Here is a 17,150-nt window from a genome sequence, read left to right as displayed (position 1 = left end):
AGAGAATGACAGGAGCTATCAGTTATGACAGGAGGAATAGCATTGAGAGGGGAAGTGCTGTTTTTATTTAGTTTTTTATCTAGAGCATGTGGAGTGCCATTTAATTTAAGTATATTTACAATTTATTACATCTGCAGTAGAGTTTTAGGCACTTCTGTCATTTTGATGTCATGTCCATGTTCCTGTTCACCTCTGTAACTCCACTCAGCACTGCTGGTGAGTCTGCTCCCCAATTTCATTTGAAACCCTAAGCAATGAGTATGTCAAAGTGCTTCACATCAGCAATGGAATGCATTTAATTTGGAGGATACAGGTTTGTAGCTGAGATGTTTGTCTTTAACGCTACAGCAGTGTGTAGTTGTAGTCCGAGGGCTTGTTCAGGATCCTGTCACACTTCTCATTGTAACTTGGTTTTGATGCCTTTGCTTTTCTAGTGTGTCCTTCTGTCCTTGAGACCTCATTACCATGGGTGGAATCACTTAAAGGGTGAAGTATGTCATGAGCAGGGGCATGAGATTCCCATCCTCTGTCAGGAAGGAAACTGGTATCAGGAAACTCCACTGAATGGAAGATTGGTTTTAGGAAATATTGTAAATTTTACACTGCTTTTCAGTATTTAATCATTCCAGCAGCAATTACTGTCTTCTCTCTGTCTTGCATCGGATGCAGAGAATTCACTAAGTGAGCTTTCAAATTTGGGGGGAAAAAATGAGGAGTAAGGGGAGGTTTCCATTAGTACAAAGCCATTATTAACTTGGGTTAATAAAGATCTAATGTAATATGGCCATCACCACATGTCTGCACATAATGATTCAATCCTTTTCTATGGGGGAATGATTAAATTAAGTATCTTGTAGGTCAAAATTAGACTGAGAAGGTTAACCAACCTTTAATGATTCTGCAGCCATTTACCAGCCATTTAAAAACATAAACTGTAAGATAAAGCTGGGTAGAGAATCAGCATTGTCAGTAAAAACTGGGTGAAGTTTTAGCTTTTTCTGTTTATATCATAGGACTAGACAGAGAGGATTATGTGATTTTACAGCAATGTGGTATTAAGGGCAAAGTGAAAGAGGTTTGTATTTTATTTTTTTATTTGGATTCCTGATAAGTGCCCATTAGCTCTTTCTTTTAACATGCATTAAATCTAACTAATGGATATCAAACCAGCTTAGAAAAATGGCAATTATAAAGCAATTGTAACAAAGACTTTGGGAGCACAACTATGCCAAGATATTGTTTATATGCCGTAAAACCGTAAAAGCTCCATCTTTATGGAGAAATGAAGTTGCATAGATGGGATAGCAGAGATTGCAGACAACGTGATGTGAATTATCAGTCCTTAGCATACTTTGGGACTGTCTGAGCTGGAAAGAATTGAGCAGATTCTCAGATTCCAGAGTGATTTCGGGGGACATTTGTTTACAGCTGTGTGCTTATCTGCTTACACGTACTCAGGGCAGTTATCTTCCTTGTTCTGCTTCTCTTTTTACTTAACATGTACAGATCAAATGAGATATTGTGAACCTAACAAAATCTCTTTGCAGTCTTTTACGAGAAGATGCAGTTCATTTTAAAGTTGATAAACAAAGCTGAATATACAGGTATAAATTATCTCCCTTTGCTTCCATCCCCTCAGATTCTGTAAGGCATTATTTTGCCTGTAGAAACCTTAATTAATCTAACAGGAATATTTTCCATAAGGAGTGCTTTCAAGCATTTCTCTCATGTGTCTTGTCTATGGTTAGAAACAAAACTATCTCATTTGACAAAATAGCATCTAGGAAATTGTGGTCTCTGGGAAATCAAAGGGAATGCATTGTGAAGGTACAGGTTCTCGAGGTCTTGCCTTTTATTGATAGATCTTCGTCATGCCATCCATTAATTTTAACTCAGGTGATATATGAACTCGGCACATTAGTTAATGAAAGCTAATGCACAGTAATCTTGTCATCACTAGCTGTGCATGGTAATTCAATCTCCTGCTCGGAAGAGCTGTTCAACATGCAACAAATTTGATTTAGTATTGACATGATGTACTAGGTTAGGTGTTTTATTTAACATACCATGTGCCTTATTTGATAAGAAATGGTTTTCTTTCAACAGGTTATGCACCTGAGTAAGGCCAGGTGTGTAGTTTAATGCAGTTACATCAGAGACCGTCTGGACTGGGTATTTGTTCTGTGAATCACTGCACAGACTGGGCCCGGGTTTTGGCACTTGATGCATTCATTTTGATGCTGATGCTCTGCAAACCCTGCAGAGCAGAAAGATGAAGGTGATTCCTCTCTCAGACACTGAAAGTGTAAAGTCCCTCTTTCCCTCTTTACTCTTATACTTGTAGCTTCATCACCACTGTCAGGGTCTGACACAAAAATGGCAGAGTACAGTGTGAGGGTCTTGACTGTGAGTTGGAGGAGTTTCTCATTGTTTCTGATCTGTAATAACTGCTTCTAGTCTCTGTTTGGGTAGATACTGGGATGTAAGGATGGTGTGTTTAATACTTTGATTTCCACAAAATGCATACACACATCCTGTGGGCAAGACTAGGGAGTCTGCACTTTGTCACTTAATCCCAAACAATATCAGCTTCAATCCTCAAGCGTGTTAGAGCTGTGCACTCACTCTGCCAGTGTATATTTGCTTAATTTTTGTAGTATTAGGGGCTGGATATGGGGATATATTTCCTTTATTTAATATAAAGTATGTGAAGATGTATCTCCATGCAAAGGACATGACATTATTTACTTTTATTGCAGGTAAATCATCACCAACCATCTTAGTATAGGGACAGAGTTTATATAGCACCCAGAAGGTGTTAAACACTGGAGCAGCATATATCCACATTGCTCTGTTCAGTACTCTAGTGTGCAGATATATGTTTATGTCATTCACTGCAGCACACAGGTATCTAGAATGTATTTCTTGCTTAAAAACAGGCTAAATGTAAAGAAAACCAAGTGGAATGTAGATGGTGATGTAGGTTACACCCGCTGATCTCCCAGAATTGAGTGTTCCTTAGGAGAGGTGCCCTCAGCACGGGTAACAGGAGATGCTGTCACCCTCCTGGGGCAACACTGCCAGATGGGAGAAGTGTGTAGACAGGAAAGGGAGAAGAGATATCAGACACCATCCAGACTGCAGAGAGGAAGAAGTAATTTGCAACCAGTTTACAGCAGACTGTGGTCAGACAGGGAGAGGTCAGCCCCAGGGAGAGCCAGGAAGGAAGTGGTTGATGCAATTCCATCAGGCACTGCAGAGTGCTGCAGCCACACAGGGCCCTGTGCAGAGGGCGTTTTATTAAGTTACAGGATAGTAATTAATGCCAAGTTCCTCTCTGTTTTCTCTGTGGTTGGGTTTCATAATCGAAATTAAAGATAGGAGATAGGGAGCAGATTGCCTCTTGAAATACAGCTCCCTGGTGCTCAGTTCATGACTTTAGAGACATTTGTCCAGTCCCATCTCCCTTTATGGGGATGTAGGTCAAATGCTTTTGAAATAGTCCTTTTTTTTTAGAGCAGATGTACTCAGTCCAATGCTGCACTGCAGGAAAGAAGCAGAAAGGTCAGGGAAAGAGTGAAGGAGACCTACTGTACTCTCCATCCACATATAGCTGCTGTCCCCCACCCTCTCCCACCACGGCTGCAGCCTGTTAGGTTCCCCTGCAGGTTGGGAACCCACCACCTCACACATGCCCTGGTTCATTTTGGAATCTACAGTGCAGTCCAAGAGATCCCACATGAGGAGGGACCACAGCTGTGGGTGCCATTATCTGAACCTAGTAGTGCCAGTAATTTTCAGAGCTGTTTTTGTGCTGGAAGTGCATCACAAAATACCACCTGTTTTTTGGAATATGTCCTAAAACTGCATATGTCCTAAAATAGATTCTGTTTTCCTCTTCCGCTTCTGTTTTCATTAGCCCCAGGTTTTGACATTCTGTTCAGAGATATTTTCAGTATTGAATGCATTAAGATAACATAAATTCCAAATCAAACATCTCATTCAGCATATTTCCTATTTAAATTTCTTCTGTACTTTTCCCCTGTAGTTATCTAAGGGTTGGCTTCATTATTTGTATCAGTTGTCTCATGATAACTAGTTTTGCAAAAGAGCAAAAAAACAAATGCTTGAAGAGAAAAGAGAGAAAATTTGTTGCTTGCACAGCCTTGTTTCAATTCAGTGTTCCTTCCCTCTCCTGAAGTTTATTGATCAAAAAAATGTTAAAGTTGTTGAATAGTTTGTTTTCATTTCACAAATGTGAATCAGGATTATTGCAGAAAGACAGGGATGTATTCATCATTAGGATTTGCTTTACACATTCATTTATTTTTTAATCTATAATTCTTATTGAACTAAGAAAACTCACAGGAAGATCTGTATCACCACTGAGAACAAAAAGAGCCCGATTGAGGCAGATGGAAGGAGATGAGCACAGCACTTCATACAGTGCAAAAATACAAAATTCTGAGGCCTTTTCTTGCTAGTACAGAGAAACTGGTTTCCCAAAGCTGGGGAGGGTACTGGGGGGATTTCCTGTGTGCTAAGTGGCTTAAAGACACTTGGCTAAAGTACAGAATTTGGGCACACTGCAGCCATTGGTAGATCTGCCCATTTAGAGCGTGGGATATCTTTAAAGTCCTTTGCAAACAGATGCAAGCTCTCGAGCTTTCTGCTTTCCCTGAACTGGGAGCTCGGTAGCTTTGTGACCAAGCTGGGGATCTGGGCGTACGAGAGAAGACTTGGTGTGATGTGGATGGAGCCACACGTCCTCGAGCTTGCCAGTGGCTCACATCTAACTAAGCGAGCAGAACAAACTCAGCTCTTTTTGTAACACAACGTGTGGCTCCATCTCAAATCAGCTCAGGTTCTCGTTGGGACCACTTTGCATCCCTCCAGCACAGAAGGCTCAGAACTTGGTCCATCTGTTCAGCCTTCCCGAATGAGCAGTGTTTGAGTGGCACCTTCCATGTTTCCATTGATGCTGTTGAGTTTGGTGGTCACTAAAAGAGGGTATGTCTTGTTTCACTGTCTCTCTTTGCCCCCCACTGCTTTCAGGTCTCATATCGTTAGGTTCATCCACTGTTGCAGATTGCTTTTCGTGAGCAGTGTGTGCCTGCCCTTCTAGTCATTCTCTCCTACCAATATAACAAGCATAAAGCTGGGCCCTACGAGCTCTGGGGGGTCACAGGACCATGCAGCTGCAGGAGTCCATCCAATCAAGTAACATCTTTTACCCTCATAATGATAATTTCCCACTTTAGCAAAACACCCTGCTGCCAAACTCCAGTGCTAATGAGTCTGTCAGTGCATCAGTGCACTCCCAACAGTATCTAGAAAGTAAAGATTGTTTTTTGCAAGGCAAATGAAGACATTGGTGATTAGCAAGAAACAAACTAACAATTCAATACATCACTGGCCACACATACCAAATCATTGATTTTTCTGTCCTGCTGGGCAGCAGCTGTTCCATTTGCTCTGCAGAAATGGATTTTTTTTCTCCAGGAGGGGCCAGAAAGGTGGATGTTTCTCCAAGAACTGGAGGCAGGAGGCAGTTGCTTCCTGCACTAGGCATGGGCATGTTGATGGTGTCCTTCTGAAGCTGCTGAGAAGTCTGATGGGCTTTCTACTATTAAATTCTACTTCTGAATGCATGTGGATGCAGTGATTGGATGAGAAAAAAAAAATCCCCTTTGAGAATCTGTGAAATTGCAGGACAAAAAATGCTGCCCTAAAACTTACAATCACTGAAAAAATTAGAATTTAATCATAGATACCCTCATATGACTTCTCACTATCTACCAGTTATGTGTAATCAGTATCCTTCCAGATCATCTAGTCTCAGCAGTGTTGCTATTTCCATAATCCTTGCCTGGCTGGCTGGATTGAAATGGGAAGTCTGTTGCATAGAATTTCTGAGCAAAATGCATGACCCCGAGTCAATGGGACTGCAATCTGCTCTGCAGTGAGATAGTCCTGGTAATTCATCTTCTCTCGTTCCAAGGTACCTACGTGATGACGGTGACGGCAAATGACGCAGACGACGCTACCACAGCGAACGGGATGGTGAGGTACCGGATCGTGACTCAGACCCCACAGAGCCCATCACAAAACATGTTTACCATTAACAGCGAGACAGGAGACATTGTCACTGTGGCTGCTGGACTCGACAGAGAGGTGAGTTTGAAGCTGTCTTACCAGGTGTACTGTTACTGAGGGTTGCTGACTTGCAAAGCCCAAGCCCTGTCTTGAATACTGAGCTTCTAAAAGTTTGAGTTGCAGCGTGGAGATCGTGGTCTTTGCTTCTGCAGCAGTTGTGGGGCATCATGGCTTTGATGTGATATTTTTGTCTTAATCCATATCGGTCGATGAAACCCTGGGAGAATCTTCAAACTCCCGGCGTTGATATTTTCCTTGCGTAAATTTGTAAAACTCGAAGATGTAGAAATACTCCAGAAGGAGCAGGGGATGAATAACTTGTCATTTGTCCTCTTTCTGTTGGGAGACAATAAATGCCAGACACCTATAGCCCTTTCTAGACCTGTCTTGGATGTTATCTCTGAAAGCAGTTACACAGCCCATACTCAGTACACTTTACTGTGCCTGATGGCATCCTTGTGTCTCTTCCAAACTAGGAAAATGTCTTCCAGTGATTTTGGTTTTCTGTAGGGCTCTGCTCTTAATGCCTCTTCTTCCTGGCATTTTACGATGTACAGCTTTTCCAAATGCAGAAGAAATTTCATTTTTACTGACACAACCATACTCTGCCAATGTACGCCATACAGTGTGGTTCCCAGAGCTCTGCCTCCTCTAGCTGTGAGTGTGGCTCAAGGACAAAGCATTTATACCTCACACATTAAACAAAAATCAGTGCATCAGTGGTGGGATGGAGTGAATGGGGAAGAAGGGGACAGGGGTCAATGGGTGTGAACGGAGAGAACCCCAGAACTTAAGTTCTGGTTTTATTCCCCTTTGGACTGTGCAGGTCATGGAGGAATGCAGGTCTGGGGAATCTTGGTTAACTAAATGTTGGGAAGGATCATTTGTTCATTGAGCAATGAGCCACAGAGAGTATGGCTCTGTGGCAGATAGGAAAGGAAGGACTTGCATAGTCTGAGGCTCAGATGTTTTTGTTCAAGCAGTTCACAGAGTTAACAAGTCCAGTAAAACCCATTTTAGGAGAGCCCAGCATGCTGCGTTTCTGAGAGAAGGCAGCAGAAACTGGTTTTATTCTCCTTTGTCTCCTTTCCTTCCCTGATGGCAGGGACTGAGTGAGCAGGAGTCCCCACATGCAGGCTGGTGCATGGCTTTCCTGTCTGGGACCCTAACCTCAGAGGGGTGAAACCTCCAGCACCGCAGAGATTTCTCCTGTGCCCGTCAGCCCAGTGGCTTTTGACCCCACTGCTAAGTGCTCTGCCAGGCTCCAGTCAACAGGCATTCTCTGCTGGGGTTTGTGCCTATTTCATTCCCACGTCTGGGGCCACTTTTTTGCTTCACAGCAGCTTTGGGAGGAATCCCAAAGGCAGCTGCTGAGAGCAGATAATAGCCCCGGCAGCAGCTCGGCAGCACGCGGAGAGCCCCGGGGCAGCCAACGGGACCACATGGGAACAGGGGCTGGCACAGGTTTGGGGCTTCCCCTCGGCACTGTCTCAGGGAGAGGTGCCCCAGGGGGAGACACTGTGTGAAAGAGCTTTCCAAGGAGAAGGTCAGGCAAGCAGAGGGCTTTCCAGATGTGAAGACAAGCAACAGAGCTGGGGGAGCAGGAGGAGCACCAGCGCCTGCTCCTTCCCACCTGATGTGGCAGACTCTGCAAGCACAACCTAGGGCAGATCTGACCTTTCCCTACTCTTTTTATTTAGAAGTTAGCTGAATCTTAAGCAGGTAGATTATCCCAAGCAGTGCTGAAGCCTGCGGCAGGCTTGCAGTCGAGGAGGAGAAGCAAGTGCTGGAGAGATTGCTGGCAGCCCTCGGGGGGACAGTGGCAGAGTACTCAGAGGAGAAATCGGAACTCTGGCAGGAAAATGCTGATTTTATGGAAATGAAAGAGCTATTATTGCCCCCCTGACATCAGTGGGGGACAGCATGTTAACGAGGGGCTTTATGGGTAGAGAAAGGTCACCAGTTTATAATAATTCCAGAAACACAGATTGGGATATCTTGGTGGGAGATGGGTTTTAATCTCAGCAAATCAGGTGAAAAAAGAGGCAGGTGATAATTATGGGGAAAGGATAAGGCAGACTAGTCATGTTTTTTCAGGTTTCTCTCATTGCATCTGAAGCATTTTAAAAACTTGCAGGGGAACCATGTGCTTCATGTTAGTTCCCCTGTGCACAGGGTCCAGGAAATCCAGGCTGGCATATTGTATATGGAAATATTGTGTTGAGTGTCCCAAGCTGAGTAGAAGGTTGGGCAAGGGACACTTGGATTAAGGCAAAACAACCAGCTCTGGGCACAATCCTGGGGCTGCCCTGAAGCTATGGGACATGCTCATTCCCAGCTCTCTCTGCTACTGTCAGGATTACATCTGGAATTGGCAAAACTTTCTGGGTTATTAACATAAAATTATATTGCATCTAAATTGAAAAATGTGTTTAAACACTCACATTACTGTATCACAGATTGTTTTTTTGTTTTTGTTTGTTTTTCCTGAAATCTTGAGAAAGCTATTAGAGGAGTAAATTTGGGGTTGCTGCTGACATTTTCTTGTCGTTAGGAAAAGGAGCCGAAGAGCAGTATTTGGAATGCAGATTTGTGTAAATTAAAATGTTAACAAATCTGACCTATTCAGCTGAAACTAGTACAACCAAGATAAATTCCCTGGATACCAGTTATTTCTCCAAAAGCTTATTGACACATTTGTCAGTGCCTGAGACACAATTAAGTTAAGCTGTGGTGATACAGAACCAGGTTTTCAGTTTCCATTGGACCCTTCTCCCTTGTTTCTGCAATGCAAAGCAGGTGTGAAAATAACTGCCAGAGCTATTCCATATCTGAGAGACAGGTCCATGTTCCAGATCCAGCATTTCTCTTTCAGAAGGGAGAAAACTCACTTCAGAACTGCTGTTTCTAGCTCAGCATTTCTGTTGCATGCTCATTAAATGAGATTTCCTGATGTTCTCAGCATCTCCACTTAAATACTGGTTCTTTGCTGGTTTCCATTACCTTCAATCCGTGAAAGAACAAACTGGATACAGTGTTCCAGCTTGTTTTGTGTCACAGGAAGTGTTTTGTTTAACCTGCAAGAAAACTATTTTAAGATAGTCATGTATTTTTGCTGCTGTTTCTAAACTGTCATTTCCACAAACCAAGGAGGAAATTAAAAACTCAGCCTCTCAAATTGTGCTGGTCTCTCCTAAATGTGTCTGACACTGAAGATAGCACAATCAAAAGCCAAAGTATTGAAATATTGATGGCTTTAAAGTTATCTTACCTGGTTCCCATTAATCTGGGTGTAAATATGGTGACAAAGCTTTGTGTCCATTCACTCATTATAACTGCACTTAATTGAATGGATCCCCAAGGAAGATAAAGATAATTGGACTGCACATCATAAAAATTATTAAAGGAGGACAGTTTAGCAACAGCCTAGTGTAAGCCTGGATGCCTAAGGGTGAGAAATGCCAAAGGTGGAACAAAAGAACACCTACCCCTTGAACTAAGAGGGAAAATGATAGGGATTTAGAGGGCATCAGAGGTTCAAAAGTACATTCAGATAGCCAGACTTCGATGAGAAGGTTAAAAGCAGAGTCTTGCTGTAATGCAGGAAAACATAAGGGCAGCATAGGAAATCCGTAGCTGATTTAATGAAATTAGGAGGGAAAGATCATACGGCAGTGGGAGCACAAAATGTGTGGATTAATAGGGAAGGCTGTGAACATATGAGATGAATAGATTGTGGCAAAGTTCAGGGGTAGGAAGGGACTATGGTAGCTGACTTAATTTATGTCAGGCTGGTGCACAAATGGGTGGTACCACAGGAGATGCTACCTGACTGATGGCTTCGTTTAGCAGCACATCTGAATTCCACATTTCATTGAGTTATTCTGGGGTTTTTTTCCACTGGGAAGAAAATTACAAGAGATAAGAAAGGGTCAGCTGTTCCCAGCAGGGTCTCAGAATCAGGCAGAACATTCATATTTTTGTTTTCCATTCTGAAAAGTAGCATTTCTCTTTGTAACCTTGCATAAGGGACCAGCTCTGCTCCGTGTGTTACTTCGTTCTCTCTGCTGCCACTCAGCCCAGTGTCCCGGGTGGGATCAAGCCCAGACTGTCAGTCTGACAGTGCTCCTGGTGCAGTAATTCAACTCCATCACCAATTTTGATTTCTCCAGTGGCAGAGTATCTGTCTCAGTAGCACAGTAAACCTGCACTGGGGGTATAGTGTAGGCAATATCATCCTCTGAAGAGCTTCCCCTAAATATTTTATGAACACGGACTTTGAGCAAGCAGGAGGGAAAAAAAAAAGGAATGAGAGGAAAGCAGGTGGTTGATCCCACACTCTGCTGGCAGGCCAGTAAATGTTGAGACATCTCAAATGTCATCCAGGCTTATTTGAGATAATAAGTATTTTGGCTCTGCGGTGCTTGTAGTGTAATGTTGCTAACTTTTTGAGATGTCCTTTAGAAAAGAGTCCCTTCCCAGCACATTCATCTGGTGTTGGAGAAATGAAGACAGTCAGGAGCTCTGAGTTGCTTCTTCCAAATTTCTGTGTGTTTGTATTTCTTTTAAAAGGGATTGGATCTCTGCTGCTGCAAATGCTTTTAAAAATACATGAAATCCGATTCTATGATTACTGCACTTGGCTTTCCGAAAGCATGATGTTGCTAGTCCTTCTCAAGTGAGTGAAAGATAAAAGGGAGAGCCTGCCAACAACTGAGTTAGAGGCTTATTTTATTTATGAATGAAATGGCAGGATTTTTATGGAGAAGAGGAGAAGTTCTTCTTATTAGCAGAGACAGTTGATTTATTTTCCAGCACTCTGGTTTTGGTGCAACTAGACATTTCTGATAAATCAGAAATTCGAAATGTTATGTTAAAAAAAAATAAACAACTGTACATTGCTCCTCCAAACACCGAGGGGGGATTAGGTTTTACCATCTGCAGTAACTATTTTGGGGACATTTATCTCCAGGTCATTGCAAGAGCTTTTTGAAACCTCCCTGTTCCTTCATTCAGGTGTTGACTGGGAGTAAACAAGGCATTGCACTGGTGATAGGAATTAGTTTAGCCATTGAGACTGCTGTGAAACATTCCCATTGAGAGCATTCCAGTAGTTTAAGATTACCCAAATACAGTGGGTTTAATCTGGGTTTGTCTTTTCCAGCCAGACAATACTGTAAGTGTAGCCAACAGGTAACTCAGGCTGAGTCTGACTTTATGTACTAGGAAACCTTCCTCTGACAGGATAGTCCAGCACCGTTCGATCCTTTTTCCACCCCTGGAATACAGCTAAAGGAATTTATTCTGTTCTCAATTACCGTTGCCAGTGTTAATTATTTTCCCTCACTGAATATCAATGTGATATTCTGCAAAGCTGCATCTCCTCCTCTGAGCAGGGCTGGAGGAACGTCTGCTGCAGTGTGAGGCTGAAGGATCCCACACAATATCAGTGATATATGAGTTTACCTGGGCGGATTATCAGTCGTGTATGTATACTGACAAAATACAAAGAATGAGGAAAAGTGACATCTAAATGGCTTGACTGCATCCCGAGAGTTTCTGTTCCCATTTTCCTCACTGAGATTAGCCATCTCCAAGGAGCAGGGAGGAGTAATGCAGAATTGGTATGAGTATGTCACCTTCTGACAAGCACAATCAAGCATCCACCGTGTTTGCTATTTGTATCTATTACAGGAGTCCTTTAAAGTGAGAGGGATTCTGGTTTTCATGTTCTTCTCATTACTTCTTCCAGAGAAGAACTAAAACAAGGTTGTTAGATTCTGCTGAGTATCTTGCTTTTAAAGATGAACTTCCTGTATCACTGCATTAAAACACGTGCAGAAAAATGCCTCCACAGCTGAACTCAAAGGAGGAGAAGAAGAGTGAGGGATTAGTAATTATTTTGCCAGTGAGGCACATCCATTTCTATGAATTTGGACCATGAGCCCCCGTGTTCAGCTTGCAGACTTGCAGGCTCCCAAAGTGTTTTCCAGTGACTGAGATGATGAAGGACTGTAACAGACTTCTGGGGTAAGTGGCTTTTCCACTTCTCACAGCATTCAAATAGTGATTGGGAGTCTTTGTGGAACATGTCTTCAAGCCAGACATAAACTACTGGAGTCTAAGCAGGGATAAGCAGGTAAAATGCTTCAGCATCGTCTGTCAGGCTGTGTTTTACTTGTCCCTCCCAGCCTTGGCCCTGATGTGTCTGACAGTTTCCCTCTGCTATTGAGGAGCAGTTTGCCCTGGTGCTCTGCCCTCGCTGTCTGCCTGGCTGCCACGTGCCATCCCAGGGATTTGTGGAGCACAGAGTCACTCTGAGGGATGAAAGCCACTCTGTACGCGTCATTTATCACTGAATACTCCGTTATCCCTGATACCTTGTAATTTTTCAGGGCCATGTAACGAAAATGTAAATACTGGAAGCTTTATGTATTAATATGCCTGAAATCATTACTTAAAGATAAAACTGGTTAAATTATTCAGTTATAAAATTATCCCATTTCCACAGCGGCATATCCTGTCAAAGGAAGAGCTGATTAGCCATAAGCTGAATTTAGCCAGTAGATTTATGTTGGATTCTGGTTTATGTTTCTATATTGTACGTGGGACTGATTTGAGTTTGGTCCATCATTCCAGCATGCATTTCATTTTCTCATTACAGACAAGAATGACCTTTTTCAGCAAATTATGGTGAGGAGCATTACCACTCATCAGTGAAGAAGATCCATTTTATTAACCCTGTTTAGTGCCTTTAGAAGTGTGTTGTGCACTCAGTGGAGGGCCACTTGTAGTAATTTGAGGTACCAGAAGTTAGCAGATGGGGAGGGCTTGAGTCTGCTCTGAGCACTGTTGATCCACCACTGCTTAATGGATTCCTCGTAGCCCTTGTTGCAGGATGGGAAAGATGTGAGTGACACCTTATCATAGAAATCACACCCTTTGTTTCAAATAAGAAAGGAATAGTGGAGGTTCTGAAGCCTTTTTACAGTTCCTGGAAGGAATATGTCTCCCTGTTTGAGTTTCTCAAATAAGTGGCTGTGTTTCTTTCTGGTAGGGCTTTCTAGAACGATCTGTACCTTTTGGTCTTCTGCACGATTGCTGCAACCCTCTAAATGCAAGGCTGCCAATCAGTTTTAGAGCTCCTGTGTATGCAAAGTGAGTTTTGATTGCTCTTCGTTTAAAAAAGCCTGATAAGTAGATAGAAAGTAAAACAGATAGAGGAAGGGCTCTGAGCCATGGGCCTTGGAAGAAAATTGCATGAGTATGTGTTTTACTAAAAAAAATAGTATCTGGAGATGATAGAAGAAACTTTTAAAGAATAAAAGAGCTTTCCAAAGAAAGAGGCTGGTAATAGCTTGAAACCTGTGGGAGCCCTATGAATAGACAGCAAAACAGCCAATGCTATTTCCCTCCCCAAAAAATTCACTGGCAAGGTGATCAGGACAAAAGTATAATGGGATGGAGATCAACTGGTTGTACAAACTGTGAGAATATGTTGGCACAGGTTGACTGTGACTCTGTGTGAGGTCAGCCTAGATGTGTGATCTGCCATGCACAGCCTGCACCAGTCCTGGCCCCGTCCTGTCCTAGGGCATTTCATTCCCCATCAGATTATGTTTTTAATAAAGAGGAACAAGCAGAGCAATGCTTTTATTGGTCTAGTTGTTCTGTGCAGTTTTTCAGCTCCAGTCCCAGTGCACTGTGTGTCCTTTCTGAAGATGCAGAGCACAGAATGATCCTCTAACCACACAACAGAGAGAACTGGGGTATAAATGTAAACCTACAGCCAGTTTATATCTCCCGTGGAGCTGATTCCACCAAGAGTGAGTCCTAGCCTGGCTGAAACAAAGAATTTCCTCCCACTCAGGCAATGCATATGACACTATTTATTTACTGCCTGCCAGAGCAGCTCCCAATTTGTTTCTTTAATTCTTTTTCCCATTTGGCTTAGACTCTCTATTTTATATAACCTGGCTTCCTTTAAGTATTGTGAGCATTTAGATGCTGGAGCCTCTGGAGGAGATTGTACTGATTCACATGTGGCACTGTAATGACTTCTTATTCGTATTTGGGTGAGCTATTGAGGAGATGTTACCAAATTGAAAAGTTTCATGATTTGGGGTTGAACTACTCAGATAAAACAAAGCTTTGAGTTTTATTGGATCCAGTTATAGAGTCTGAGCAAGAATAGGATAGGACTGATACCCCACCTATTCAGTTCCCTTTTCTTTTAAATATGAAAATCTTCAGAGCCTCTCCTATAAGAGAATTCCACATATACTAATAGTCTATAGGCCCTTTTCTTTCTTCATACACATTTTGATATGTTCAGAGAGTTCTGGTACAGTCTGGTTGCACTTGTTTCAAGTTGCTCTTGAAATCCCACCTCTGACTACAGTGAGGTTGGGTTATACATTATTCAATGGTAAAATCCCAGCTGAATAGGGAGGAGGAAAAAAAAGTTAAGTATCGGAGTGGAAAGCTCACCAGGTCCTTAGCATAATCTCTCTGGTTCAGACCTGCATTTCTTTTTCTATTTGAGCTTGTCTCACAGTGGAGAAGAGTGTATCATTCCAATTTTAGATAGAAGACTACCTGCTCAGCTCAGGCAGATTTAAAGTTTTTCTTGTGTTACATCACATACTTTCCAACAGCCCCTTCCCCTCTCTAAAGGGATTATTGTCTAAATCAGCACCAGGTCAAGTGAAATAATTAAACGCAAGCTGGCTCCACTAATTAACTTATCCACAGACCATTGTCTGTTATTAGCATTTTAAAGAGAGATTTTGTTAACTCTTTCTTCTTACACCTAGAACTACTTTTTTCATAGCAGAGCTTATTCTGTGAGCATCTTTGCTACATTTCTTGCTTGAATATTATCATGGACACATTTACCACAGCATGAGTGAGTTTACAGGATGTTTCAGCCTGCAGCAGTGACTTTTCTTAACTGAGCATAAGAAAAAGGCAGCTTAAATGCAAAGGAATGTGACTGTCACAAAACCAGATACAGAGTCTTGTATTGTGAAATATTCTTAAAATAGTAAGTTATCAGTGGAAACAATGGAGAGGCTGTTACAGGCTTTGTAAAATATAATTTAAATGTGCTGATGTATCTAGTGTCTTCATAGTACTTCCCATCTGGAACAGTGTCAGGATCATGGAATATATAGTTGCTGAGGATCTGATACTTCCAAAAAGACACAAATGTGTGCGCAGGAACCAAAATGTGGGTGTTTGCTGTTCTGCACCATGAATACTATCTATTTCCTTGAGTTCTGTACTAATTAGTATCCGGAAAGGTGGCAGGAGGTGGCTCTTTCAAGGGCAGAACTGTTCTTGTTAGACACCTCCAAGCATTGGTGCAGTGGCTATAAATAATCACAACATCAGGTACCGAGGTTTAGGCTATTCTCCACTCACTGCAGGTTGAGAGAGGGTCTTGTGGATAAGGCCAGCGAAGTGTCAGGTGCAGGCAGGACAGAGCTGTGTGTTATTTTTCCCAGGATTGCACATTAAAGCATCCAGGAACTTGTAGCAGCAGAGCCAGAGCAGTGAGGCAGTTTGTTCTTTTGTCATGGTAACCTCACCATTTTTTCTCCTAATTTTTAGGCTAAATATTTTCCTTTCATTGTTGTTCTGTTATTCCAGTTTTTAAAGGATTGTGGGGATTTCATGTAAGAAATCCTCATTAAGTAGAGTACATGTCAGTACAATCATGTTTTATTCAAGCTATTCATTTTTTGCACTTAAAATGCTTTCTGTTCCAAGTGCCTTTCTAGAAAAATAAATGTAGTTTTCAGTTAAAGTAAACAGGTCACATACTGAGTGACCTCAAATCTGACGGCTCAAATTTAGAAGGGGAACTAATTGCATAAAAATGCAGTGACTCATGTTATCCAGACGTTCAATAAGTTTGTCTTTCCAGTCTTATTTATACAGCTCTCTGAAAAAATAAATAGATTGTAGTTTCACATTCATACTAACATGGAATTCATCTGAGGTTATGAGGAAGAACCTTGTTTTAACCATTAAAGGTTTGGGCAGATGCTCAAACAGGGATAAACTGGCCAGACTGATTTATGCTGCCTGAGGATGGGAATCAAGGCTTGCAAGTCGATAGCAAGTGACTCCTGTAGAACTGGAAAGGCTTTCTGGTAGGTATCTGCTGTTCTAAAGGGAGGGCTTGATGCCACCCAAGCAAGCACATGCCAAATAAAATACCTACTTAGGAAGCATTGTGGTCACCTGCTGAAGGTGAATTTCAGAGAAGTCAGAAGAGCAGCATCTTTCTCTCTTGAACTCTGTGCAAACCCTGTGGTTTGCTTGCAGCAGAGGAACTGGCCCAGCCACAGAGATCTGCTGTGGCTGAAATACCCTACCATGTATTGTATGTGTTTTGCTCACAGGGGAACTTGTGCTGATGTGAAGTAGGAGATGAGAGGATACTCCAGGCATTATTTGTTCTGGAAGTGGTTTGTTTTGGAGATATGTATGTTTCTGCAATTATTTTAGCCATTAAACTTGAGCCCTGAAAATGCTTTCATCTTCACTGATTCCATCTTCTTGTGACCATGGCAATGCAGGGGAGTGTGATGGGAAATGAGTTACTAGATCTGTAAATTATGTGCATTTGCCCCCCCCTTAATGCTTGATATCAGAAGACACGAAGTTTGACAGAGAAGGTAATGAACAGTATTTGCTTGTAAATCAGCAGCTAGATGTGGTTTGAAAGAAAGCATATTTGAGCATAAAGAGAAAATTTGGAAGGGTTACTGCTGCACTGCTGCTCTGCACTATCAGAAAATCTGCCCTGCAGATGAGCAGCTTCCACCAGTACATGTTGGAGGGACACTGGACACCTGTGTGACTTCAGGGTATCAGCTCTTGACAAAGCAGTTAAGCAAACTTTGCTAATACTAGTAAAATAGCCTGAAGACCAGGGAAACCTGCAGGACATTGGATGGTTCTTTGGGTAGGTAGCCCACCTG

General features: G+C 42.3%; 1 protein-coding gene across 1 annotated transcript in view; it reads left to right on the top strand.

Moving 5' to 3' along the window:
- Nucleotides 1-17,150, top strand: part of CDH4 (cadherin 4) — a 426,717-nt gene that overhangs the window by 344,301 nt on the left and 65,266 nt on the right. Inside the window, exon 7 of the mRNA XM_027697374.1 lies at nucleotides 6,002-6,174. Within this exon, the coding sequence (XP_027553175.1) occupies nucleotides 6,002-6,174 (173 nt within the window). The remainder of the gene's footprint in view (nucleotides 1-6,001; nucleotides 6,175-17,150) is intronic.

The sequence above is a fragment of the Neopelma chrysocephalum genome, unplaced genomic scaffold (assembly GCF_003984885.1).
Source record: "Neopelma chrysocephalum unplaced genomic scaffold, ASM398488v2 Primary Assembly neopelma1_119, whole genome shotgun sequence".
Taxonomy (NCBI): domain Eukaryota; kingdom Metazoa; phylum Chordata; class Aves; order Passeriformes; family Pipridae; genus Neopelma; species Neopelma chrysocephalum.
The sequence above is the reverse complement of the archived record's forward strand: the minus strand, read 5'-3'. Positions and strand labels throughout refer to the sequence as shown.